Below are 18816 nucleotides of genomic sequence, written 5' to 3' on the forward strand. Positions count from 1 at the left end.
TAGTGTTTCCTCACACTATGCTACAGGTTGACTGCTACCCGATGCTCAGCACTCAGACCTTCTTACAGCCCTCTGAATCCTTAGCATGCATACTCATACTGCAGCATTGCTCAAATCCCAGCAGTGATTTATAATACACTTGGTACACTGACATCTTAAAAAAGGTCTTCACACAAAATAATCTTTCAAACAAAACCTAGCTTTGTGCTCACACTGATGTTGGGCTGTACAATAGCTGTCATTTTATATGTTCCTGATACTGACAACATCTCAACACTAATGCTTTGTGCATTGAGTGCTGCTGGAGTTTTGGTAAGTGGGAGAAAAATCATTTAAGTTTATTTTGTGAATTTTAGTGTGTTAAGAAGTCAATTATTTGAAGTAAGTTTAATTTTTTAAGGGTATATTAAACTATTGGGCAGTTTAAACCGGAAGTAGAATCCGGGTATAAAAGGGGAGGGGCTAGTGCTGTGCACAGAGTGCTTTGTGCATTGAGTGCTGCTGGAGTTTTGGTAAGTGGGAGAAAAATTATTTAAGTTTATTTTGTGAATTTTAGTGTGTTAAGAAGTCAATTATTTGAAGTAAGTTTAATTTTTTAAGGGTATGTTAAACTATTGGGCAGTTTAAACCGGAAGTAGAATCCGGGTATAAAAGGGGAGGGGCTAGTGCTGTGCACAGAGTGCTTTGTGCATTGAGTGCTGCTGGAGTTTTGGTAAGTGGGAGAAAAATCATTTAAGTTTATTTTGTGAATTTTAATGTGTTAAGAAGTCAATTATTTGAAGTAAGTTTAATTTTTTAAGGGTATATTAAACTATTGGGCAGTTTAAACCGGAAGTAGAATCCGGGTATAAAAGGGGAGGGGCTAGTGCTGTGCACAGAGTGCTTTGTGCATTGAGTGCTGCTGGAGTTTTGGTAAGTGGGAGAGTTCGGGCAAGTGGGAGGTGAGGGTGTGTTTTTTGCTCTGTTTTTCCCCCCACTCCCAGGCTTAGACAGCACTGTGGAGGCGGAGCAGCTAGACGAGTCAACCAAACAGGCCCCACAGATAGTATTCAAGGAGGAGGTTGGTGATCAGCTGGTTAGTTGGTTTTCTTCCTTCTCTTCTCTTTTATACCTTTACGTTGGTAAGTCCTATTGAATTGTGGTGTGATATTATCATCTATATCCGGGCAGGGTCGTAATAACTAATAATAAGAAATTTAATTAATTATATAGAATGGAGCAGGTGATGTGTTACTGTTGCGAGATGTGGGAGCCAGTGGACCCCATTGAGGCTCACGGTGATTACATCTGCGACAAGTGTTTGCTGCTAGAGGAACTCAAGTTCCATGTTATGGAGCTTGAGACCAAGCTTCAGACACTGCGACACATCAGGGAGGGGGAGAAGTTCCTGGACTCTATGTTTCAGGAGATGGTCACACCTATGAAGTTAATTACTGCAGGTGTAGTCCGTGGTCAGGGACAGGACGGTGTGACTACGAGTGAGGAAGGTACAGGGATCCAGGATGTAGTGTTGAAGGAGACGCAGCCCTTGCTCTTGTCCAGCAGGATCGAGGTTCTTACTCCCTGTGAGGGCGGGAGCGGGGACTGCAGGGAGGATGAGCAACCTGGCCACAGCACCGTGGTACAGGGGGCCATTCAAGTGGAGTGAGTAAAAAGAAATGTTGTAGTGGTAGGGGATAGTACCATTAGGGGGATAGATAGGGTTCTCTGCAGTCAAGAGCGGGAGTCCCGAAGGCTGTGTTGCCTGCCCGGTGCCAGGGTTAAGGACATCTCTTCTGGGCTGGAAAGAAACTTGGAGTGGGAGGGGGAGGATCCAGTTGTCGTGGTCCATGTTGGTACAAACGACGTAGATAGGACAAGGAAGACGGTTCTGTTAAAGGAGTATGAGCAGCTAGGGGCCAAATTAAAAAACAGAACCTCAAGGGTAATAATCTCTGGGTTATTACCTGAGCCACGAGCGAATTTGGCTAGGATAAATAAAATTAAAGAGTTAAATGCCTGGCTCAAAGACTGGTGTGGGAGAAATGGGTTTTGCTTCTTGGGACACTGGCACCAGTACTGGGACAGGAGGGAGCTGTTCCGTTGGGACGGACTCCACTTGGCCAGTGCTGGGACTAGAGTCCTGGCGAATCATATAACTAGGGCTGTAGAGAGGGCTTTAAACTAATTAGTGGGGGGGAGGTTTCTAGAGAGCAAATAATAGAAATGACAACAGAGAAGGTCAAAGACTTAGGTAGCAGTGGGGGAATTAAAAAACAGAACGTATCAGGAAGGGACAGAAGGGATGGAGTAAAAAGTAAAGTACTAAAAAGGGAAAAAACAGGAACTAAGTGTTACAAAACATATTTGAAAGTTCTTTATCTGAATGCACGTAGCATTCGTAACAAAATGAATGCGTTAACGGCACAAATAACGACATATGCGTATGATCTTGTGGCCATTACAGAAACATGGCTGCAGGGTGACCATGACTGGGAATTAAACATACCAGGTTATTTAACAATCAGGAAGGACAGGCAGGAAGGGAGAGGAGGTGGGGTGGCTATGTTAATAAAGAAAGGAATCACTATAATACAGAGCAATGATATTGGGTCAAAGGAGCAGGATAGTGAAACAGTTTGGGTGGAGATAAGGAATAATAAGGGGAAAAAAACACTAGTGGGTGTAGTCTATAGGCCTCCGAACAGTTGCAACTCTGTTGGACGGAGTATTAATCAGGAAGTAGTTGAGGCTTGTAATAAGGGAACAGCTATAATTATGGGGATTTTAATTATCATATTAACTGGACAAATCAAATTGGGCAGAGCAGCCTTGAGGATGAGTTCATTGAGTGTATTAGGGATGGATTTCTTGAGCAGTATGTAACTGAACCGACCAGGGAGCAAGCAACCTTAGATTTGGTCCTGTGTAATGAGACAGGATTAATTAAAAATGTCCTAGTAAAGGATCCCCTTAGAATGAGTGACCATAACATGGTTGAATTCCATATTCAATTAGAGGGTGAGAAGGTTGGATCTCAAACAAGCGTGCTGAGCTTGAATAAAGGAGACTATGAAGGTATGAGAGCGGAATTGATTAGAGTGGACTGGGAAAATAGATTAAAAGGTAAGACGGTACATGATCAGTGGTGTACATTTAAGGAGTTATTTAACAACTTCCAAAAAATATATATTCCACTGAGGAAAAAAGGGTGTAAAAGAAAAGATAGCCATCCGTGGCTAAGTAAAGTAATTAAGGATAGTATCCGACTAAAACAAGGGCATATAAGGTAGCCAAATCTAGTGGGAGGATGGAAGATTGGGAAGTCTTTAAAAGACAGCAAAAAATAACTAAAAGATTGATTAAGAAAGGGAAGATAGATTATGAAAGTAAATTAGCAAAAAATATAAAAACAGACAGCAAAAGTTTCTATAGTTGTATAAAAAGAAAAAGGGTGGCTAAAGTAAATGTTGGTCCCTTAGAGTATGAGACCGGGAAATTAATGGTGGGAAACATGGAGATGGCAAAAACACTGAACAACTATTTTGTATCAGTCTTTACAGTAGAGGACACTAAGAATATCCCAACACTGGACAAACAGGGGGCTATAGCGGGGGGAGGAACTAAATACGATTAAAATCACTAAGGAAGTGGTACTTGGTAAATAAAATGGGACTCAAGGTGGATAAATCCCCTGGACCTGATGGCTTGCATCCTAGGGTCTCGAGGGAAGTGGCGGTAGGGATTGTGGATGCATTGGTAATAATTTTCCAAAACTCACTGGACTCAGCAAAGGTCCCGGCAGGTTGGAAAACTGCTAATGTAACACCCTTATTTAAAAAGGGTAGTAGGCAGAAGGCTGGAAACTATAGACCTGTTAGCCTAACATCTGTGGTTGGTAAAATGTTAGAGTCCATTATTAAGGAGACAGTAACGGGATATTTGGATAAACATAATTTAATAGGACAAACTCAGCATGGTTTCATGAAGGGGAAGTCATGTTTGACAAATTTGCTTGAGTTCTTTGAGGAAGTAACATACAGGGTGGGTAAAGGGGAACCAGTGGACGTAGTGTATTTAGACTTCCAAAAGGCATTTGACAAGGTGCCACACAAAAGATTATTGCTCAAGATAAAAAATCACGGGATTGGGGGTAATGTTCTGGCATGGGTGGAGGATTGGCTCTCTAACAGAAAGCAGAGAGTTGGGATAAATGGTTCGTTCTCAGATTGGCAACCAGTGACTAGTGGTGTTCCGCAGGGGTCAGTGCTGGGTCCCCAACTCTTTACAATCTATATTAACGATTTGGAGGAGGGGACCGAGTGTAATATATCAAAGTTTGCAGATGATACAAAGATGGGACGGAAAGTAGTGAGTGAGGAGGACATAAAAAACCTACAAAGGGACATAGACAGGCTAAGTAAGTGGGCAGAGATTTGGCAGATGGAATACAATACTGGAAAGTGTGAGGTTATGCACTTTGGCAGGAAAAATCAGAGCAAGTTATTATCTTAATGGCAAGAAACTGGAAAGTATTGTAGTACAAAGGGATCTGGGGGTCCTGGTGCATGAAACTCAAAAAGTTAGTATGCAGGTGCAGCAAGTGATCAAGAAGGCCAATGGAATGTTGGCTTTTATTGCTAGGGGGATGGAATATAAAAACAGGGAGGTATTGCTGCAGTTGTACAAGGTATTGGTGAGACCGCACCTGGAATACTGCATACAGTTTTGGTGTCCATACTTAAGAAAAGACATACTTGCTCTCGAGTCAGTACAAAGAAGGTTCACTCGGTTAATCCCGGGGATGAGGGGGTGGTCATATGAGGAGAGGTCGAGTAGATTGGGACTCTACTCATTGGAGTTCAGAAGAATGAGAGGCGATCTTATTGAAACATATAAGATTGTGAAGGGGCTTGATCGGGTGGATGCGGTGAGGATGTTCCCAATGAAGGGTGAAACTAGAACTAGGGGGCATAATCTTAAAATAAGGGGCTGCTCTTTCAAAACTGAGGTGAGGAGAAACTTCTTCACTCAGAGGGTGGTAGGTTTGTGGAATTTGCTGCCCCAGAAAGCTGTGGAAGCTACATCATTAAATAAATTTAAAACAGAAATAGATAGTTTCCTAGAAGTAAAGGGAATTAAGGGTTACGGGGAGCGGGCAGGAAATTGGACATGAGTCTAGGTTCGGAATGGTCATGGCCCTGTGGGTAGTGGAGTGGGCCCAGGGGCCGTGTAGCCTGGTTCTGCTCCTACTGTGTTCTAATTCTGTGTTAGATTTCAGGAGATGGTTTTATTCCTGTTCCTGGCTGGGGTGGAGATCGCCTTTACAGAAGGTAAGTACTGTAGAAAATATAGGGACAGAGTGATCTCCTGGAAGAATTTCGATCGCCTAGATGGGTCGGAGAGGAATTTCCCAGATTTTTTATCCCAAATTGGCCATTGGGTCTTTATCTGGTTTTTCGCCTCTCCCGGGAGATCACATGGGTTCGGGTGGATAAAGAGTGATAGAAGATTTGAGGTTAGGATCAGATCAGCCATGATCTTATTGAATGGTGGAACAGGCTCGAGGGGCCGATTGGCCTACTCCTGCTCCTATTTCTTATGTTCTTATGTTCTAATTCTATGCTTGCAGGTCAAGATACCATAAAAGAAAAGGAGGAGAGGATCACAGGAAAAAGGCCCTGCAACTACAAGCCTTCGAGTCACTTTGAAGACTCCATGAAAGTAATTGGGTGGGAGCATACGGGGAGTGGAGAGTGGGTGAAGCAGAAAGCCTATTGCCATCTCTTCTCATGCTTTTTTCTCTGCCTATTTATTCACCGTCACTCAGGTATACACCAGGAAGAATCTACTAGCCATATCTGTGCAGGAAAGCTTATTAGCATTTCAGCCTACCAAGGAGCTTGTGCTAATGTACAGCAGAGCCCTCATTCTTAGAGATTCTATGTATAATGAGAGTATCTCTCTTGTCTAGCTTCAATATGCTGGGGGGACTGGATGGTGCCATGAGGCAGGGTTTAACTAAGTTCAAGGCTGCCTTCAAGTCTGCTACCATGCAGATCAGTAATTATGATCAGAGAATGCCAAGCACCAGGAGAATTGTTAGATTAGGCACGATAAGGCGGATGTCTCTCAAAGTAATGCCACATTCAGCCCATCTAACACCCCTACTCAAAGGTAGATGTGCCACAAAACACAGGAACAACCACCACCGAGGTGGAACAAGTTCCAGGGCCATCTCATGATCCAGCACAAGGAAGTAAAGGTAATCTCAATCCTGAGATTTTCTCCTTGGTGCTCAGCAGTCAACTATCTTGATTACTCCTTCAGCTGGAAAAGCATCTAGAAGAAGCACTAGGATCGGTTCTCGAAAACACGCCAACATAAGGAAAAGCACTGAGCTAAAAATCACTGAACACATATCCATAAATCACTACTAGTGGAATAAATTGGTTACAATTTGTCCAGAGACTTCGGGGGTAATTTTAACCCCCAGGAACAGATAGGTGTGGATTGAGTGAGAAATTAAAACTTCAAAAATTTCAAACCCGACCTGAGGCGGATTGGGAAACCAATCTGTTCTCAGGAGGTGGGTCAATAACAACTTTTAAAAGAGGCTGTGTGCCTCCATTTTTACAGGCTTTTTATTTTTAACCCAGGGCCTCAGGAAACCCGGCAAGTAAAAGGAGGTGAAAAGGGCCGGATCCAAAAGGCCAGTGCATTTACAGCACTGCTTCTTGACCAGGAGGAGCAGCAGTGCTTTCCCCCTGACCCAACAAGCTTACCTGCTTCCAGCTCCACAATCACCGACTACCCGCTCTCCTCCACCCCTCCCTTGACCACAATCTCTCCCTGCCTGCTGTCTGCTCCTCGGCTGCAGCCTTAAGCTGCAGGCTTTCCCGCCTGGCAGGCAGACAGCCTGTCAATCAAGCTGGCTATCAGAGGGGAAACCTGCAGAAAAAAATTTAAGAGGGGTCCAGAAGTTAATATTTGCAGGATGTCCAGGAAACCTGTACTTTTGGAATTTCCATCCAGAAGTCCTCCTGCCCCACCTGTCCCTGCTCCGAACGCCCCTTTCTGTAAATATCAGGGCTTTCCTTTCTGCTGGTACATAATAAGGTAGCAATGCATTGGATAACCTTGGTAGTTAACACAGTGCAGAGGACAATGCTGGTCATAAGTGCATTGGTACACTGCATGGTGCATATGTCGAAAGAGGATTAGTGAAATGGGCAGATAAGGTGAATGTCGTATGACATTTCCTGTCTGCAAAGACGTTTCTTTGGTAACATCTTCTGGTTATTGTCCTACTCTAGTCTTGGCAGTGGATGGGTGCCCTTCTCTGCCACCATGGTTAGGCTCTTTATTGGAAAAAATTATGCAGCAAACAGTTTGGAGATTCTGGTGGGGTGTAGTGCAAGACATCCCCGATCTGTCCAGACACGTGAAGACACGACAAGTTTCAATATGCCAACAGTCTGTTCTACTATCATTCTGGTACCTGCATCAGCCTCACTATCTACATTCAATTTCTGAGTGTGGTTGTCACAAGACTATAAGGTTTGAACAAGCTAACTGTGGTCTCCAAAGTCTACCTTCTTCAAATAAACCAGGCACAGAGGACTATCCTTAAAAGAATTCTGACTGCTGCCTCAGATTAGACACTAACCTGCATGATCTGTGCTGTTCGTCACTGACCACCTGGACATTGGTGGAGTGAAAGCATTTCTGGTTCATGAGTGGCATGGCATTATATCAAGGGACCCAGATAGCTACATGGGTACCATAAGTCAGGGGTTCTCGAACCTTTTGCTTCCGAAGCCCCCCATCTGTTGTAAAAATTCCCCTGTAACACAACACAAGTATTTTTTCTGTATAAAAATTAATTAGTTATAAATAGCTCTATTACACCTTACGTAAAGAAGAATTTATTAAGTTCTGAATTTACATAAGCAAAATACTGCAGATGTTGGAAATCTGAAATAAAAACAGAAAATGCTGGAAATACTCAGCAGGTCAGGCAGCATTTGTGGAGAGAGAAACAGAGTTAAGGTTTGACCTTTTGTCAGACCTGAAGAATTAACTGTTTCTCTCTCCACAGATGCTTCCTGACCTGCTGAATATTTTCAGCATTTACTATTTTTATCCTAAATTTACATTATGTGCCCATTTGCTACACAAGGTCTGCTCCACCCCATCAACTATTTGCTTAACAGGAAATGAACCAGGAACAACAAGCATAGTGCTCACTACAGGCTAGTTTTGTGCACACTCGGTCAGACTGGACTAAAATTCCAGGTCCACGTCCTCCATTTCGGAAACAGAACTTCCCTGTTATTTCATAGATACATAGAAGATAGGAGCAGGAGTAGGCCATTCGGCCCTTCGAGCCTGCTCTGCCATTCAATGAGATCATGGCTGATCATCCAAATTCAGTACCCTGTCCCTGCTTTCTCTCCATATCCCTTGATCCCTTTAGCCTTAAGAAATATATCCAACTCTTTCTTGAATATACTTAATGAACTGGCCTCCACCGCCCTCTGTGGCAGAGAATTCCACAGGTTCACCACTCTCTGGGTGAAGAAATTCCTCCTCATTTCAGTCCTAAATGGCTTACACCTTATCCTTAGACTATGACCCCTGGTTCTGGACTCCCCAGCCATCAGAAACATCCTTCCTGCATCTAGTCTGTCCAGGCCTGACAGAATTTTATAGGTTTCGATGAGATCCCCTCTCAATCTTCTAAACTCCAGTGAGTATAAGCCCAATCGACCCAATCTCTCCTCATACGTCATTCCTGCCATCCCAGGTATCAGCCTGGTGAATCTTCGCTGCACTCCTTCCATGGCAAGAACGTCCTTCCTCAGGTAAGGCGACCAAAACTGCACACAATACTCAAGGTGTGGTCTCACCAAGGCCCTGTACAACTGTAGCAAGACATCCTTGTTCTTGTACTCGAACCCTCTTGCTACGAAGGCCAACATACCATTTGCCTTCTTAACCGCCTGCTGCACCTGCATGCTTACCTTCAGCGACTGGTGCACAAGAACACCCAGGTCGCTTTGCACTTCCCCTTCTCCCAAACTATTACCATTCAAATAATAATCTGCCTTCCTGTTTTTGCCACCAAAGTGGATAACCTCACATTTATCCACATTATAGTACATTTGCCATGTTTCTGCCCAATCACCCAACCTGTCCAAATCATGCTGGAGTTTCACGACATCCTCCTCACAGCATACCCTCCCCCCCAGCTTTGTGTTGTCTGCAAATTTGGAGATATTACATCCAATTCCCTCGTCCAGATCATTAATATATATTGTGAACAGCTGGGGTCCTAGGACCGATCCTTGCGGTACCCCACTAGTCACTGCCTGCCACTCGGAAAACGACCCGTTTATTCCAACTCTTTGTTTTCTGTCCGCCAACCAGTTCTCTATCCAAGTCAATGCCTTGCCCCCAATCCCATGTGCCTTAATTTTGCACGCTAATCTCTTATGCGGGACCTTATCGAAAGCCTTCTTAAAGTCCAAATACACTACATCCGCTGGTTCTCCCTTATCTATTTTACCAGTTACATCCTCAAAAATTTCCAGTAGATTAGTCAAGCATGATTTACCTTTTGTAAATCCATGTTGACTTTGTCCGATCCAGTCACTGCTTTCCAAGTGCTCTGCTATTACATCTTTTATAATGGACTCTAGCATTTTCCCCACTACCGATGTCAAGCTTACCGGTCTATAATTCCCCGCCTTTTCTCTACCACCTTTTTTGAATAGTGGGGTAACATTAGCTACCCGCCAATCCATGGGTACCGTTCCAGAGTCTATCGAGTTCTGGAAGATGACCAGCAATGCATCTACTATTTCTAGGGCCACTTCCTTAAGTACCCTGAGATGTAGATTATCAGGCCCTGGGGATTTATCGGCCTTCAGTCCCATCAATTTTCCTAACACCATTTCCCTACCAATACTGATTTCTTTCAGTTCCACCCTTTCATCAGACCCTATGTTCCCCGGCATCTCTGGGAGGTTATTTGTGTCCTCCTTTGTGAAGACAGAACCAAAATATGTATTTAGTTGGTCTGCCATTTTTTGTTCCCCATTATAAATTCCCCCGATTCTGACTGCAAGGGACCTACGCTTGACTTCACCAATCTTTTTCTCTTCACATATCTATAAAAGCCTTTACAGTCAGTTTTTATGTTCTCTGCAAGCTTACTCTCATATTCTATTTTCCCTTTCTTAATTAATCCCTTTGTCCTCCTTTGTTGAATCCTAAACTGCTCCCAATCCTCAGGGTTATTGCTTTTTCTGGCCAATTTATATGCCCTCTCCTTGGACCTTATGCTATCCCTAGTTTCCCTTGTTAGCCACGGTTGGGTCACCTTTTTTGTTTTATTTTTATGCCAAACTGGGATGAACAAATTCTGTAGTTCATCCATTCGGTCTTTGAATGTTTGCCATTGCCTATCCACCGTCAACCCTTTGAGTGCCATTCCCCAATCAATCCTACCCAACTCGCTCCTCAGACCATCATAGTTTCCTTTATTTAAATTGAGGACCCTAGTCTCCGAGTCAACTACTTCATTCTCCATCTTAATGAAGAATTCGATCATATTATGATCGCTCCGACCCAAGGGGCCTCGTACAACAAGATTGCTAATTAATCCTTTCTCGTTACATAATACCCAGTCTAAGATGGCCTGATCTCTGGTTGGTTCCTCGACATATTGGTCCAGGAAACCATCCCGTAAACACTCCAGGAATTCCTCCTCCACAGTATTGTTACTCATTTGGTTGGCCCAATCTATATGTAGATTAAAGTCACCCATGATGACTGCTGTGCCCTTATTGCACGCTTCTTTAATTTCTCTTTGAATGCCATCCCCAACCTCCGCCTTACTGTTTGGAGGTCTATAAATCACTCCCACTAATGTTTTTTTCCCCTTAGTATTTCTCAATTCTACCCATACAGATTCCACCTCATCAGAGCTAATATCCTTCATTACAATTGTGTTAATCCCTTCTTTAACCAGTAATGCTACCCCACCTACCTTTCCTTTGTGCCTATCTTTCCTGAATATCGAATACCCCTGGATGTTGAGTTCCCAGTCCTGGCCTTCCTTGAGCCACGTTTCCGTAATCCCAACCAAATCGTATTTGTTTACTTCTATTTGCGCAGCCAATTCATCCACCTTATTACAAATGCTCCTTGCATTGAGACACAAAGCCTTCAGGCTTGTCTTTTTAACGCTCTTAGACCTATTAGAATTATTATTTACTGTGGCCATGTTTGATTTAAACCGTTGATTTCTCTGACTGCCACTTTTGTTTTTCTCCTTCCTATCTTTTGCTTTTATCCTTGTTTCCCTTTCCTCTGTCTCCCTGCTCAGGTTCCCAACCCCCTGCCATTTTAGTTTAAACCCTCCCCCACAGCACTAGCAAACACTCCCCCTAGGACATTGGTTCCAGCCCTGCCCAGGTGCACACCGTCCGGTTTGAACTGGTCCCACCTCCCCCAGAACCGGTTCCAATGTCCCAGGAACTTGAATCCCTCCCCCTGGCACCATTCCTCTAGCCACGTATTCATCTGAAGTATCCTTCTATTTCTACTCTGACTAGCACATGGCACTGGTAGCAATCCTGAGATTACTACCTTTGAGGTCCTGTTTTTAAATTTATCTCCTAACTCCCTATACTCCGCTTTTAGGACCTCATCCCGCTTTTTACCTATATCGTTGGTGCCTATATGCACCACGACAACTGGCTCTTCACCCTCCCCTTCCAAGATGTTCTGGAGTCGCTCGGAGACATCCTTAACCCTTGCACCAGGGAGGCAACACACCATCCTGGAGTCTCGTTTGCGGCCGCAGAAACGCCTATCTATTCCCCTTACAATTGAATCCCCTATTACTATAGCTCTACCCCTCTTTTTCCTCCCATTCTGTGCAGCAGAGCCACCCCTGGTGCCAGGAAGTTGGCTGCTGCTGCCTTCCTCTCATAAGCCATCCCCCCCAACAGTACTCAAAGTGGTGTATCTGTTGGAGAGGGGGATGGCCACAGGGGACCCCTGCACTACCTGCCTGTGCCTAGTACTCTGCCTGTTGGTCACCCGTTCCCTTTCTTCCTGTCCAACCTCTACCTGCGGTGTGTCCAACTCCGTAAATGTGCTATTCACGTTGTCCTGAGCATCGTGAACGCTCCAGTATGTGTCCAATCGCAGCTCCAGCGCCGCAATGCGGTCCGTCAGTAGCTGCAGCTGGATGCACTTCCTGCACATGTAGTTGTCAGGGACACCAGAAGTGTCCCTGAGTTCCCACATATCGCAGGAGGAGCAGATCACGGGGCCCGGCTGTCCTGCCATGACTTACCCTTTAATTAATTGAATTTAAATTAAATCAATCAATCCCACTAATTACGCTACAGTTAACTGGTTTACCAACAGTCCCTGCTACACACCAGAGAGACCTTAGAAACTATAAACCAGAGTTAAAGTTTAAGAAAAAAAGAGATATACTCACCAACCAAATACTCACCAACCAATCACTTACCTGCTTCCTGGTGACGTCACACTTTGATTACTTTTTACCCCTCTCCCCTGCTGTTGAACTAGTCGGGCTGCTCCTGACTCACTGCCACCGGTTTGAACTGCCGCCGATGCTGTGTTCCCACATAGGCCCGCTCTAGTCGGGCTGCTCCTGACTCACTGCCACCGGTTTGAACTGCTGCCGATGCTGTGTTCCCACAAGGCCCGCTCTAGTCGGGCTGCTCCTGACTCACCGCCACCGGTTTGAACTGCCGCCGATGCTGTATTCCCACAAGGCCCGCTCTAGTCAGGCTGCTCCTGACTCACTGCCACCGGTTTGAACTGCCGCCGATGCTGTGTTCCCACACAGGCCCGCTCTAGTCGGGCTGCTCCTGACTCACTGCCGCCGGTGTAACTGCCGCCGATGCTGTGTTCCCACACAGGCCCGCTCTAGTCAGGCTGCTCCTGACTCACTGCCACCGGTTTGAACTGCCGCCGATGCTGTGTTCCCACACAGACCCGCTCTAGTCGGGCTGCTCCTGACTCACTGCCACCGGTTTGAACTGCCGCCGATGCTGTGTTCCCACACAGGCCCGCTCTAGTCGGGCTGCTCCTGACTCACTGCCACCGGTTTGAACTGCCGCCGATGCTGTGTTCCCACACAGGCCCGCTCTAGTCGGGCTGCTCCTGGCTCACTGCCACCGTTTGAACTGCCGCCGATGCTGTGTTCCCACACAGGCCCGCTCTAGTCGGACTGCTCCTGACTCACTGCCACCGGTTTGAACTGCCGCCGATGCTGTGTTCCCACAAGGCCCGCTCTAGTCGGGCTGCTCCTGACTCACTGCCCAAACCCCAACCTGTCGGTGAAAGCCAGTGACTTGAATTAACAGCACCAGTACTGGCTGAGGTGGATGGCACGAGAGAAATGGAGAAATAAACAGGGCCCTGAGCGACTTTACCCACCTGGCCTCATCGCCATAAATCCTTTAGTGACAAAGGCAACCCCACTCTTTCTTCCTCCCGAATCCTTTCACAAATAGCTGATGGTATCTCAAAGGACACGAGTGCCCAGACTAGGCTTATCTGTCCGTCAGAGAAGCACATGGCCATGAACATAAAGCTCTGAGTCTGAAGTACGAGGAAAATCGTGATAACATCTTCAGCTATTTTATTAACTCAGACTGAAGATAATGAGGAGTCACACCACATCGGGATTATTATGGCCTTTGCCCTTAAAACATGTGGGGGGGGGGGGGAAATTTGGTTGCTTTGCGTCTCCAGTTAGCGCCCCAAGGGCGCGTCAACAGGGCACAAAGCGCCCGGGCACTGCGCTGCTAACGCCGCCCGTGAAATTCAGCGGGAGGTTAGCTGCGGCGGTAGTCGGTAGCGCCCCACAGTGCTGCACCTCCGGTGATGAAATCATCGCCGTGTGCAGCGCCCTGGCCGCAAACTTGGCTCGCGCCCCCGACCTACCACCGGATGCTATGTCTGACAGGGTCAGGGTGACATTTTTGCAGCCAGGGCGGCGTAAATTAAAGGGCAGGTGCCGGGCAGCCATTTTTTTTTGGGCCACCTTCCAGCATCTGCCCCCTCTTGCAGTGTGTCGGCCATGATCGGGCAGCCCGGCACTTCTCTAGTGCCAGGCTCTTTTGCCGGCACCCCACTCCCTGGTGGTCCAGCAGGGCCCCGGTGTGCGCTGCACTAGGCCCCACCCCTTTAATCAGGGGAGGGAGGCCTGCAGTACCGGGACGCTACATGACGTCGTCTATGGCGCTGCTGCAAGTAGCGCCGCGATATTGAATGGGAGCGCCCCAAGAGGGAGGGGGAGCACTTCCAGTAGTGCCCCGCCTCCTGCTTGGGGTGCTACCATTCAATTTTGGGTGTGGGGGTAGTAAATTTTTCGGGGCGCTAAAAGTAGCACCCCAGCGAAATTTTTGCCCCTTGAACTCTTTTTAAAAAGCCGCTTTATTCCAATTGTTATACAAAGGTAATAGATGACTTTAATGTATGTAAAACAGTTAAAATTGCTCCGTTCAAATGACCAGGCAAAGTCTGTCTTTTAACTCTCAGATTCTACCTGTAGAATGGGAGTCGTTACACCTTCCTGTGTTAATGAAGCAAAACAGATCATTTGAGATTATAAGCCCTTTGCTGAATAGCAACATGGATTTGCTTTTTGCGCTGGGAATCACACGAATAATAAGTTGCAAACCAGAATTTTCATCTATTTTCCTGTATTAGAACATATCCAGAAGTGTTTCTAAAACGTTTCCCAAACCTGGACGAACGCGGAATCAACCAGGCGTGAATATTCCACCAACAAATCTGACCAGTGAGAGCGAGAGGGTGTGGAGTCACCACAACAATATCAACACTCACAATAGTCCAATCTTCTCTCCGACTTTATGCGTCTGGATCATTCATCTCTACACCTCTCTTTGCAATGTTGTCTCACATTATCCTTTAACGCCCTTAAAACACTTAAATATTTATTGACTCCCCATCCTTGGCGCTCAGACTCGTCCATTCGTCGCTACAGAAACGCCTATACGCTACACAGGCACGGGGAGGTGATTCAACAGTGCTAGGTCGGCGCAGGTTCGCGGCCACTATATCTGCAGATTGGTGTAGCTCCATAAGAGATATAGGTAGTCTTCGTTCAATTTATGCCAAAGTCTCTTTCTTTCCTCACCCCCTCCCCTCCACACTCGTTGCATTGATGGCACTCTTTTCAAACACGTGAGCGGCTTCCAACCAACACGGTGGCTCCGCACGAGGGGGAATAAAAGTGTTGAAAGGAAGGCTCAGGCTACTACTGCCAAGGCAACACCGGGCTAACTCGCGGATTCCCCTGCCCCCAGCTCAGGTTATAATCTCCCGGAAGAGAAATCGCCCGGAAGAGAAATTATAACTCCCACTATTTTATTTAATAGTTAAAAGCGGTGAGTCGTTTATGATATGTCGAGGAACCAACTAGAGATCAGGTCATCTTAGACTGGGTATTATGTAATGAGAAAGGATTAATTAGCAATCTTGTTGTGCGAGGCCCCTTGTGTCGGAGCGATCATAATATGATAGAATTCTTCATTAAGATGGAGAGTGAAATAGTTGACTCAGAGACTAGGGTCCTGAATTTAAATAAAGGAAACTACGATGGTATGAGGCGCGAGTTGAGTAGGATTGATTTGGGAATGTCACTCAAAGGGTTGACGGTGGATAGGCAATGGCAAACATTCAAAGATCGCATGGATGAACTACAGAATTTGTTCATCCCAGTTTGGCATAAAAATAAAACAAAAAAGGTGACTCAACCGTGGCTAACAAGGGAAATTAGAGATAGCATAAGATCCAAGGAGAGGACATATAAATTGGCCAGAAAAAGCAGTAAACCTGAGGATTTGGAGCAGTTTAGGATTCAACAAAGGAGGACAAAGGGATTAATTAAGAGGGGGAAAATAGAGTATGAGAGTAAACTTGCAGGGAACATAAAAACTGACTGTAAAAGCTTTTATAGATATGTGAAGAGAAAAAGATTGGTGAAGTCAAGCGTAGGTCCCTTGCTGTCACAATCAGGGGAATTTATAATGGGGAACAAAGAAATGGCATACCAATTAAATACATACTTTGGTTCTGTCTTCACAAAGGAGGACACAAATAACCTCCCAGAGATGTCGGGGAACATAGGGTCTAATGAAAGGGAGGAACTGATAGAAATCAGTATTTGTAGGGGAATGTGTTAAGAGAAATTGACGGGATTGAAGGCCGATAAATCCCCAGGGCCTGATAATCTACATACTAGGGTACTTAAGGAAGTGGCCCTAGAAATAGTTGATGCATTACTGGTCATCTTCCAAAATTCGATAGACTCTGGAACAGTACCCATGGATTGGCGGGTAGCTAACGTTACCCCACTGTTCAAAAAAGGTGGTAGAGAGAAAACGGGGAATTACAGACCGGTAAGCCTGACATCGGTAGTGGGGAAAATGCTACAGTCCATTATAAAAGATGTAATAGCAGAGCACTTGGAAAACAGTGACCGGATCGGACAAAGTCAACATGGATTTACAAAAGGTAAATCGTGCTTGACTAATCTACTGGAATTTTTTGAGGTTGTAACTGGTAAAATAGCTAAGGGAGAACCAGTAGCTGTGGTGTATTTGGACTTTCAAAAGGCTTTCGATAAGGTCCCGCATAGGAGATTAGCGTGTAAAGTTAAGGCACATGGGATTGGGGGCAAGGTATTGACTTGGATAGAGAACTGGTTGGCAGACAGAAAGCAAAGAGTTGGAATAAATGGCTCTTTTTCCGAGTGGCAGGCAGTGACTAGTGGGGTACCACAGGGATCGGTCCAAGGACCCCAGCTATTCACAATATGTATGAATGATCTGGACGAGGGAACTAGATGTAATATCTCCAAGTTTGCAGACGACACAAAGCTGGGTGGGCATGTGTGCTATGAGGAGGATGCCGAGAAACTCCAGTATGATTTGGACAGGTTGGGTGATTGGGCAGAAGCATGGCAGATGCAATATAACATTGATAAATGCGAGGTTATTCACTTTGGTGTCAAAAACAAGAAGGCAGATTATTATCTGAATGGCAATAGATTGGGAGAAGGGGAAGTGCAACGAGACCTGGGCGTCCTTGTGCACCAGTCGCTAAAGGTAAGCATGCAGGTGCAGCAGGCGGTTAAGAAGGCAAATGGTATGTTGGCCTTCGTAGCGAGAGGGTTTGAGTACAGGAACAAGGATGTCTTGCTGCAGTTGTACAGGGCCTTGGTGAGACCACGCCTTGAGTATTGTGTGCAGTTTTGGTCACCTTATCTGAGGAAAGATGTTCTTCCCATGGAGGGAGTGCAGCGAAGATTCACCAGGCTGATAGCTGGGATGGCAGGAATGACGTATGAGGAGAGATTGGGTCGATTGGGCTTGTACTCGCTGGAGTTCAGAAGAATGAGAGGGGCTCTCATCGAAACTTATAAAATTCTAACAGGACTAGACAGACTAGATGCTGGAAGGATGTTCCCGATGGTCGGGGAGTCCAGTACCAGGGGTCACAGTCTAAGGATTAGGGGTAAGCCATTTAGGACAGAGATGAGGAGGAATTTCTTCACCCAGAGAGTGGTGAACCTGTGGAATTCTCTACCACAGAAGGCAGTAGAGGCCAATTCATTAAATATATTCAGGAAGGAGTTGGATATATTTCTTAAGGCAAAAGGGATCAAGGGATATGGAGAGAAGGCAGGAACAGGGTACTGAATTTGGATGATCAGCCATGATCGCATTGAATGGCGGAGCAGGCTCGAGGGGCCGAATGGCCTACTCCTGCTCCTATCTTCTATGTTTCTATGAACTTTGAAGCTATTAGCACTGGATCAAAAAAAAACTTCTACATAAATACTCCTCTAAAAGTCATTCACATGCAAAGGGACTTGTCTAAGCGGTCAAACAGTGTCCAACAGTAAGAACCTGAATTCACTACGCATGCACAGTCTTTGTATAGCTGAGACTATTCCACTTGTCTCAATATACAGGGGAGACTACTGATATTTATACCATAAACAACTGGCAGACCCCCTGAAATCTTCTCGTGGACCCCTAGGGTGCCACGGACGCCGGTTGAGAACCCCTGCCATAAGTAACTCTCTGGTGGTTGTAAAATTCTGTGACACAAAAGAACTGCAGTGCCCTTTCACTCTGCTTTTCCGCGCAAAGCTGATAAAAAGGTGCTTGCCTTGGGAAACAAAGCATTTACTGATGAAGCTGTGTACTGTGGATTAACTGATAATGCCTGGAAGGACCTGGAGACATTGAAGTTCGTGGCAGGTGTGGCCTTGTCTGTCACCACCAGTGTTGTACCTGTGGTGGAGGTCATATGCAGGCAGCTTGCAGCAGATAGCACAATCCATTGCTGCTATCCTGGTGAACCTGACCCTGTGTAGGCAGTTGTCTTAAAACAATCCCAGGTAGCTATGCCTGCATCTGTAAACATGACTGTGGTAGTACAGGCAGACTGAATCTGCTCCAGGAAAACTTAATAGTTAAAACTTCCCTGGCATCCTTTCTTTCACCTCCAAAATAAATCAGAGGAGCACTCAATGCTATATCCGTTTTCTGAATTAAGGTTACAGAAATCCAAATTTCAGTAATTTACTTTTAAGAAATTATTTTGACAGGTCAGAATGTCATCGGCCTTTAAATGCCTTAATATATATGGGCATATTAAATGTGCTGTGCAATCCCAGCATTCAGAACAGGAAATTACATGGACACATTAACATCTAATTATCAATAACAGCCAACTGAAATT

At 45.4% G+C, this 18816-nt stretch overlaps 1 protein-coding gene across 20 annotated transcripts in view; it reads right to left on the minus strand.

The window, feature by feature from the left end:
• LOC147121217 (girdin-like) overlaps positions 1-18816 on the minus strand; it is a 456789-nt gene that overhangs the window by 221629 nt on the left and 216344 nt on the right. Inside the window, exon 1 of one of the 20 annotated variants that reach the window (XM_085981379.1) lies at positions 7649-7819. The exons of 18 other annotated variants lie outside the window; for them this stretch is intronic. In XM_085981379.1, coding sequence (XP_085837505.1) covers positions 7649-7725 — 77 coding nt within the window. In that variant the 5' untranslated portion in view covers positions 7726-7819. Of the gene's footprint in view, positions 1-7648; positions 7820-18816 lie in introns of those variants that run through there. One more of the 20 variants, XM_085981381.1, reaches the window with a different exon arrangement.

Source organism: Somniosus microcephalus, chromosome 3 (genome assembly GCF_052327205.1).
Source record: "Somniosus microcephalus isolate GS21.2 chromosome 3, FLI_Smic_1.0, whole genome shotgun sequence".
Lineage (NCBI taxonomy): Eukaryota > Metazoa > Chordata > Chondrichthyes > Squaliformes > Somniosidae > Somniosus > Somniosus microcephalus.